Source organism: Echeneis naucrates, chromosome 13 (assembly GCF_900963305.1).
Source record: "Echeneis naucrates chromosome 13, fEcheNa1.1, whole genome shotgun sequence".
Lineage (NCBI taxonomy): Eukaryota > Metazoa > Chordata > Actinopteri > Carangiformes > Echeneidae > Echeneis > Echeneis naucrates.
In genome coordinates, this window is record NC_042523.1 from 23,208,556 (window position 1) to 23,218,186 (window position 9,631).

General features: G+C 42.0%; 1 protein-coding gene across 1 annotated transcript; it reads right to left on the reverse strand.

The window, feature by feature from the left end:
• Nucleotides 1–38: 38 nt before the first annotated feature.
• On the reverse strand, nt 39–8,158 carry LOC115053292 (phosphatidylinositol transfer protein alpha isoform-like). Its single transcript, XM_029517880.1, has 12 exons — nt 8,016–8,158; nt 6,437–6,467; nt 3,278–3,423; nt 3,017–3,108; nt 2,829–2,836; nt 2,603–2,677; nt 2,365–2,448; nt 1,940–2,017; nt 1,743–1,853; nt 1,525–1,647; nt 1,010–1,073; nt 39–914 (listed from the first exon to the last, which is right to left on the reverse strand). The coding sequence occupies exons 1-11, from the start codon at nt 8,030–8,032 to the stop codon at nt 1,029–1,031; spliced, it is 810 nt and encodes a 269-aa protein (XP_029373740.1). The 5' UTR covers nt 8,033–8,158; the 3' UTR covers nt 39–914; nt 1,010–1,028.
• Nucleotides 8,159–9,631: the final 1,473 nt, after the last annotated feature.

A 9,631-nucleotide genomic window follows, 5' to 3' on the forward strand; every position in this document is an offset into this window, starting at 1 on the left:
AAAATGAAATAAATTACACAAACACACACTGACACAAGTCAAGGAACAAATATGTTGTGTTTAATAAACAACACAGTCCTATAAGTCATTTTATTAAAATACAGTTTCTCTCATTTAACACTGGACTCACAATGAGTTCAGTTTTTTTTTTCCCCATTCACATATTATCATCACAAATAAAAACCTCAGCCCAAAGCTAGAATTAAAAACACAGCAGTTGGAAACATATGAAGCCAAAGCAAGCACCTGACCAACACCTGGTGCTGTCAGACACGGATGATCAGATAAATGGAGATAAAATGGCTCTGTTGAGGTATTTCGATGTGAATTCCATCCTTTGTAGTTTTGTTTGTGTTTATAGATCTTTATCGTTTTTGCCTCCAGTCACTGTGTCATGATGAATTTACAGTTTTCAGCTGAATGCGCACTTAGTGAGATAAGGGAGAAAATTTGTCAAAAGCCTATTTTATTTTTGTCAATTATATATAAATAAAAAAAAACGGAAAAAACAACTTTGCATACATACGCAGAAGATTCGCTCAGGTAAATAAACAATAAATCACTGAAACATGGAATATACAAAATAAAGAAAAAACCCAAATAACTGCAATTTAAAAAAAAAAAAAAATTATATACTTATCACCTACCACCTGTTTCAACATTTAAGAGGACCAAATAGGCATAAGAAAGAACATTTTATCCTCAAAGTGGAGTTTAATAAAAAAAAAAAAAAAAAAAAAGTAAAAAAATAAAAGGTCCTGTAATTGTACTCAATTGTAGTTCACACACAGTGCACACAAAAGCTTTAGAAAAACAAGCTCTTATTAAGAGTGTGGTATTCTTGATTATGCCTATCAAACTGACGTAGTGTCTGAGGCGAGCAGTCTGAGCTCGCTGAAGGAAGCAGGACGGTCCTGTTTCAGAGAGAGAAAAATAAAATGAAAATTAAATTAACCTCTTCAAAATGTTGAATGTAAAACTGCTGCAAAACTACCACACACACACTTACTGCATGCCGTGAGGTCCAATCAATCAGCAGCCGACATGCCTTTAATTCCATCTTTAATCCTCATCTGTGACAAACAGACATGTTAGTGAGAGGCCTGTTCGGTTTTATCGAGTACCACAGGATAAGAACAAAATAAAACCATTTATAACAGCATTTCTTCATATCAGCTGCTTTATCTTGACAACTACTCCAACAGCTGGATCGAGGCCATAAAGCGTCTTTAAGTTGAGAAAGATTCACTTTTAAGCAGCTCAAAATATAATTTAATTTGGTTGGTGGTATATTTTTCTAATTTATTTTTAATTGTGGATACTTTTTGGGTTATTTTTAGTTCTAAAAATGTTTGTTTGTTTTGGTTTTTTTTTGCCATTTTATAACTTTAGGGTTCCATTCTGACAAATCAAGCTTGTTCTGTTATTTTAATACTGACCGTTTAACTCTGTCCTACTTTTATTCACATGAGATTTTTTTTTTTCCTTTTTTAAATGGCAGCTGTTTATACTGTGCTCAGTCACCTCATCCAGCTCCTTCTTGGTCTCCTCCTCCACATGTCGTATATCGTCCATCGACATATCAATCCATTCGTCGATCAAGCAGAACAGCTGTCTGTGGAAGTGAGTGAACACACGCCCCTCCATCTGGATGGGGAAACAGAGCGGGGAGATGTACTGTAAATATAAAAAAGGTCATTTGACTTATAAAGGAAGAAAGCTGACATTTTTAAATAATGCACCTTTTGAATGAAGTTTTCTATCTTGCTCTGCAATCCGCGCCACTTGAATTCAACAGTTACTAGTTTATAGGCACACATGTGCGGACAGTTGGGGTTGTCGACGAGTTCTTCCTGCCAAAACACACAGATACACAGACAACATTAAAACTCCCACTTCAAGTCAGCCACTTTAGTAAAAGAGAGCTGAGGCACGGTACCTTCCAGTTGGGTCCCAGGGGCCCCCTCCCTGTTTTCTTTGATTTATAGATTGCTGGATCCAGTTCTGGTTTGTAATCCTAAAGAGTGAATACAACCAGCACAATGATAAACAGTGAGGCAACCTAATGAGCAGCAGGTTTATTATACTCATCACACTGTTTAGTGTTTAACCTGTAAAATCAAGCTTTCATTTAACTAGCAACAAATCAAAACAGATGCGTTTTTAAATTAGAGCAGGTCAAAACATTTTCTCAGCCAAAGGAAATGGCTCATAAACTGGACTTCTTTAATCACTGCTGTTTATTATTTCCCCGCGAATAAACAAAGTATTTATCTATATTATCCATCTGTCTCTGACAAAATTAGCTACAGGTGTTGACAGAATCGATGTGAGTTCGTTTCTAAATCATATTCATTCTCTTACCTTTTGACTTATGCTACTTCTGTCTGCAATGTCAATGTCAATGATTTCAACGGATTCCCATGAGCTCTTGTCTAATCCGTGTACCTGTAGCAAGGCAAAAATCAACCTCAGTTCAACTGAATAATGCAGGAAGACAGATCTGGATACCCAGACTGGTGATTTTAGTTTAAAAAAAAAAAAAAAAAAAAAAAAGGCAGCATGTTGATGTGCTTTGTTATTAATTCATGCTGCGACTTACATTCTCCTGATTGCCCATATCAGGCTTGTGCCACGTCTCGATCTTAATCATGAAGTTATCTTTCATGTAGTTGTTCTATGAGCATGAGAGAGACACACGTGAGTCAGCCAACAATCACATCGTTCCACATGATTGAGCAAAACGTCAGCATATCAGCTCGTTCACTCCCCCGACTACTTTAATAAAAAATATAGAGGGCCGTATCGTTAGTAGGTAGGAGACTTACTTTGAGGACTGCGTCAGAAGAAAAGGTGATGGAAGGAGGACGGATCGGAAAGAGAAGGACAAACAAGGTTTTAACTTTACACACCAACAGCCCTCTGTGTTCAAAGTGTTGACATTAAAATGGCCTGCAGTGTGAAGCTAATATCAGTCACAGTCGTGTTGTGTGTCTGTGAAGCAGAGGGGGCTTACTGGTTCGGCAGTAAGGGTACGCATTCCAGGCCTTTTCCTCAATATCCAGGGCGCCTTTTGGAGCGAGCGCACGGATGAAACCTGGCACTTTACTGTAAACACACAGATTAACGTAGTCTTATTTATTCCTGTCAGAACTGAAGTTTGCTGAGTGCAAAGTACAAAGACATTTAAAAGTCCTTTGGAGCCGTCCTTCAGACAGCAGTGTTACTCTTTCGGGTTCTTCCCGAGTAGAGATGTCTCTCTGATTGATGTGCCAACCTCTGCAGGTGGTAGATCTTGTGGGTGTACTGTCCCTTTTCTCCGTCCTTCTCATAGGGCTCATTGGCCAGCACCTCCACGCCTTCTCCTCCACCCGTCTCATTCTTGCTGGCCTCTGCGACGGTGTACAGCTGCCCCACTTGGTACTGGATGGGGGGCAGAACGGTTATTAGAACTGAACTAATGTAGTTGGATGAAGAAGTTTTGAAAGGAAAGATGATCAATTCTGAGGATTTGGAGGGAATTACTCAAGAGCTTTTCCACTGCAAACATTTTCACTTTTGGATCAAATGAAGCATGCGAGGCCGAAGCTGTAAAACTTTTCGTTCAGTGTTCTGGTGCATAGTCCCACCACACGCCCTCCAAGATAAAACCTCTGATGAAGCTTGCTCTGCTGCCCCCAAGTGGATAATTTACATGTTTCCAAATGAAAAGATAGCCAAAGGTCTTGATATTCATTTTAAAACAGTGACCCGACAGATGTGTGTTTAGGGCACATGACCCCTGGTCTGATATCTCTGTGTGTTTCCTGCACGTCCTTCCCCTTCTCTGTCCCACTTCCTATCTCTTTTCGCCATCCTGTTGTATAATCGAGACACAAAATTTATAACCCCCCCCCCCAAAAAAAAACAACAACAACAAAAAAACCACCAAAACAAAACAAAACTGAATTCTCCACGAGAGTTTTTTTTCCCTAAAAACACGATTAGCTTCCAGCTCAGCTCTAGAAAAAAGCAAAACAAAAAACAAATCAAATAGTGAAATTTGCATGATTGTCAGACTCCTGTATAACTTTGTCAAAAGAAAATAAGACACTGCAGTGCAGGGGGGGAGATGTTCTTTTGGAAAATCTGTCATGATCTCTTAAGTCCTCAGGCCATGAGTTAACGGTTTCCTTCGACACAGACCTCAGCAATGACAGAAAAACCAGAGCAGAGTAAGCTTTTCTCCCCCACCCCCATCTCTTCCTCTTCTTCTTCCTCCTTTCGCCCCTAAAGTCCAAACTCCTCCTGAGTCATGAAAATGTTTTGTGACACTGGAAAGAATGACTCACACGATGGGTGCTTTCTGCCTGACAGGCACACTCCCACTTAACACACATAATAAGATCTTTAATTTGTCTGCTGTGGTGCTTTTTATAACTTTGGTGAGTTTGATTAATGTTTGTGAGGCGTTCGACGTTGAAACGTGTTCTCCTGTCCGTGGTCTTAGCTGGTTGCCGTACGTATGTCAGTTCTATTCGAACATCATTACAGGCTGGTAACCTGTTTTGGTTGCTGCAGATGCTCGGCCTCACCGCTCTGAGTAGGAAGTCAGGAATGCAACTTGTCGTGTTTACCAGCAGCTCAGAGAAAGGCAAGGTGAACAAAACGATGGAGCTGAGGGGGGGACAGAAGGCCCCAAACAGGCTGAACCTGAATGGAGGTGGTCCTGCCGTTGGCTAAAAACAGTGAACCTGCGTGATGAGAAAATCAACTTATTCACAGACGGCGAGGTGTGGACCGCCATTCAAAGTTTGATTCATTCAGAATGAGAACAAGTCAGTCTTTTGTCCCGACGTGCAAAATCCTCACGTTTTCTTGCTGAAACTTGTTTGAAGCCACCAGAATCCAACACTTGGATACTTCGCTGTCACTAAAACCTAATTAGATGTGCCACCCACAAACACATTAAAGGAATCCTATCCTATCATTCAAAAATACCTGGACTTTGATGCAGCTCCTTAACAATATTTATTTCAATACTCCTCTAATCTGTTTTCACTGAAATCTGTCCTTAAACAATCAGCATCATCAGACCTTGATCCAAACGCGCTGCATGCCGATTGGCTCACTGATGCTGCAGAGATTTTACTCATTAACTGCACAGACATTGAATTTTGGTGAATTCAGAAGTGGATCACAGGACCTTTTTCAATCTGTGATATTGTCAAAATTCAGATTGTCCACAAACGTTGCAGTCTAACGAATCAACAAATATTACACACAAAGGGTCTGAACCAAAATTTACATATTTTATATTCCACCAAATTGTGGAGCTATGTGTGAGGAAACTTTCCTGCTTCCCTGCTGGCATGACCATAATTATATTATTATTATATATTAGTTTGATCCTTTTCTCTGACGTTATTTAATTGATCCTGTAGCTGAAGTTATGGGTCACTTCTTAGAAACAGTAACAAGTAATAGAGTTTACAACTGTAAGACACTCCATTCTCTTCAAAACAGATTGGACTCCTGCTTCATCCAGACTGAATCCAGCTCCAGCAGTTGTAATGGTCACACTTCAGTTACTCAACTGACGCACAAATCCGCAAAACATTCAACAATGAAACGGATCAGAGAGGAAAAGCAAACTGTTATTACGCGGCTTGGAGAAAGGCTGGCTCCTGTTTTCAGTGAAGCAACAGAGGAACAAAGAGTTCAGTGTTTAGAGTTTAGAGTCATTGAGTAAGAAATTATTTCAAAAATAATGAGCAGAAATCTAATGAACAGGGCAGCAGCTGTCAGCGGGGCAGATTAAATAAATTCTGCAGCGGACTGTTTGAACGTCAAGGGCATCTGCAGGCGAAGTGACGCTGCAGCAGCAACAACACAACGGAGGTCTGGGCACATACTGTACTGAGCAGCAGCATGCGTGGGGTTACGGCTATAGCCGTCTCTGAAAGGCCGTCACAGCAGATGCAGCAGGTGAAATATGTGGATCAGCAGCCTTCGAACGGCATTCCTGTGACGAAAACTAAAGAGCAGCTGCTGTGAGAAAAAGACCGAAAACTGACAGATGAAGCGACGGCAGTTGAAAGTGAAATTGAGGGCCTGTCGATCTCGGGTGGGATTGCTTCATCAGTAATGTTGTCTGCAAACTCCAGTGCAGCAGGAGGCAGTTTGAACCCAAAGAGCTTCACCTTCCTTGTTCCTGTAGCTCAACAATTTTGTCTATCACAGTTTTCTGCAGAGCAGTCCTAAATTTCTCCATTAGACCGGAGAAGTCGCCTCAGCCATGCAGTAACGGGGCGATTCATCACATTACAGACTTCAGGGTCGCCTTTGACACCATATTTAAACAAAGGCAGTATTTTCTGTTTCTAGTCTATAAATATTAGCATCAGCTGTTATCAGCTGTAGGTGTTGAAACAAAAGTAGACAAATGAGTTCTTACCTCCTCCACAGAAACGGGCAGGACGATTCGGCTGCAACACAGAGGAGGAGACGGTTATCAGCAATAAACCAGATTAGACCTCCGGACTCCAATTCAACATTTCAGCCTCAAAGCTGAAATCAATCGGCTTTCTCCGTGAGCACGTCGATGAGCAGCCACAACGGCTTCCAAATGTGGAATTTACAGTTTAGACAACACCACACTCATGTCTGCATCAACGGTTAGCTCAGTTTAGCATAGTGACAATAAAAATTAGCTGGCTCACCAATTTTGACTTCATTAGAACTACACAATGGCTAATACTTGCCAACAATCTCTGTGGATCAAACACGACCTTGGAGTGTGTCGGAGGTAAATAAAGAAACAGCAACTGAGCTGTTAAAAGTTATTTAGCTGACAAGGTGATAATTTAAACATGGACAACATTCAGCGAGAAGCCAAGTCAGCTGCTGATGTCTCTAAAATGAGCTGCAGATACAAGATGTGTGTTGCTGCTTTCCTCCGAAGGACCAACCTGTTCACATCATCATCAGGAATTTGGTTTTCAGAGAAGTGCAGCTGTACAGTTACGTTTAGTGAACTGGGAAGTGGCTTTATTTCTCTGCAGTGTCAGTGAGAGAAGAGGAAGAATTAACCCTTTGTAAGTCTGGATGCTCTGATGGAAACGCTGCATGTGTGCCTTCTTTGTGTGTCCTCCTCTTGTTTGAGTTGATACAATAGCCAATTAATCGCCACCTGTTGCCGGTCCATCAAGGCCTGAATATTTCATTGGAACAGAACAGCGGAAGGCGAAACCCTCCGAGCGTGAACTTTATGGCCCCTGTGTTGAGGACGACGCGTCTCCATGCACAGTTCACACAGCCTGACCATCAGGCTCCATTTAATTCAGCATTACAGCCGATGTTACCGAGGCACAGGAACGTCCTCAGATTTGTGATTTAACACGGCTGAGCCTTTTCATGCACTTTGCTCCACAGTCATATGACAGCCAACAATGGTGTGAATATGAGGTGAGGCCATAAAACCGCCTGGCGTCACAAAAGATTATTAATTTATTCCAACAAACATTTTGAGCGACTTGGAGTCTTTTGTGTGTGTGTGTGTGTGTGTGTGTGTGTGCAAATAAAGCTGACATGAAGTGCTCTTAATTCTCAAGGTGGGAAAAAAAACCTACTTCCTACCTGAAGTTCTTTTCTTTATTAATTGATGGGCTCTAAAATCTTTTCCAGACACTAAAATCAATGAAAGCGACGTCTGGCTGCAGCCGTGACTTCTCTCTCTCCAAACTAAAGTTATGTCTGCACCTGAAGGTTTGGCTGGTAGGTTTTAAATAAGCCGAGGTGACGTTCACTGTGACAGTCATTAAACTTTACCTGGTTTTAAATGATAACACACAAAGTTTCGACAGCAGAAACTCTATCGGGGTAAGTAGGAAGCTGAAACAGACGCTTTCGTTTCTAATGTGGTTAATAATTCGACAGAAATCTGATAAAAGCAACGACAGAGACATGGAAGAAGAGTTTCTGTCTCCTGATAGTTACAATAATAATTATTATAATGGCAATAAAAAGATACTCACAATTCCTTAATCAGCATGTTGACCGAGTCTGGGACCGAAAATTAAAAACTCCGGCAGGAAAACGTGACTGAAAAATAAAAAACAGAACTTTCTTTGGTTCATTCAGCAGCTTGACTCTCCAAACGGCCGACTTTCTTCCTGTGTTGAGGCCGGAAGAAAGGGGCGGGGCTCTTAAAGGGGGCGGGGGCACTCACCTATTAGTCACAGGTAACTTGGTGTGACGTTCACGTGCAGCTGGAAAACAACTGCCAAGTTTAACATGAGAGCTTTTACTCCTGTATTATTATTACAATATAAATCAGTGGAAATAAAATAAAGTGGAAGAGAAAATAAAAGCAGAGCAGCAAACTCAAATAAATAAATAAATAAATAAATAAAAATTTATCAATCAATGATTTTGAAAGAGAAAGATGTTTTCAAACAGATGAAGTGAAGGCAGCATTAGTGACTTGGCTTTTATTTGGGTGAACATGGACAAAGGTCAGTGAGTGAAGAACATCTGTAAGGGTCCAACAGCTGAAGGCAGAGATGACCAAGACCTGGACCTGGGCCGAGACCTGGGCCGAGACCTGGGCTGAGACCTGGACCAAGACCTGGACCAAGACCTGGGCCAAGACCTGGACCAAGACCTGGACCAAGACCTGGACCAAGACCTGGGCCAAGACCTGGGCCAAGACCTGGACCAAGACCTGGACCAAGACCTGGGCTGAGACCTGGACCAAGACCTGGACCAAGACCTGGGCCAAGACCTGGACCAAGACCTGGACCAAGACCTGGACCAAGACCTGGGCTGAGACCTGGACCAAGACCTGGGCCGAGACCTGGACCAAGACCTGGACCAAGACCTGGGCCGAAACCTGGGCCGAGACCTGGGCCAAGACCGGTACCAAGACCTGGGCCGAGACCTGGACCAAGACCTGGGCCGAGACCTGGACCAAGACCTACGCTGAGACCTGGACCAAGACCTGGACCAAGACCTGGACTTTGGTAATCTGCATGATTATGGCGCTGGGTTTGAGTCTGAGCCCCGACTTGTGTCTGCTGTGGTGTAAAATATGAATAATTACGTCGCTGGCAGACTGGAGCTGTGTGACATCATGACCCCGACATGTTATTGTCCGGTCTGTGGCCTTAAACATGGAGGTTGTGGCTGCGCATGAGAACGCTGTAACAGTGATTGCAGCTCATTCTGTTGGGTGGAGCCGCCTGTTCAAATGTATGAGTGTGTTCACGCCTCAGTGTGGTCAGACCAGTAGAGGGAGAAACCGCCAACTGTGGCTCGACCTGTTTATTTGAGACGACTCAGCCGGTTTATTTCCACTCTGGATGATCCTCGGGAGTGCTGAAAGTTTCATCTGCTGATAATAGGTAAAATATGTCATAAAAATTCATTACAGATAGTGAAAAACTATGAAACCGTCATTGGAGTTGTATAAATCATAACCTCTGCCTGTTTACATTTAGGAAAATAAATAAAAGTAGCATCAGTGAGTGAGTTGGCTCCAATTTTCATTTATAGGAATCATCGTTCAGTAAATACTGTGGACTGGATCCTTGGTTCAGTCACTTATGTGAAGATATTCACAATTATCATTCATTCTTTTTACAATTATCAA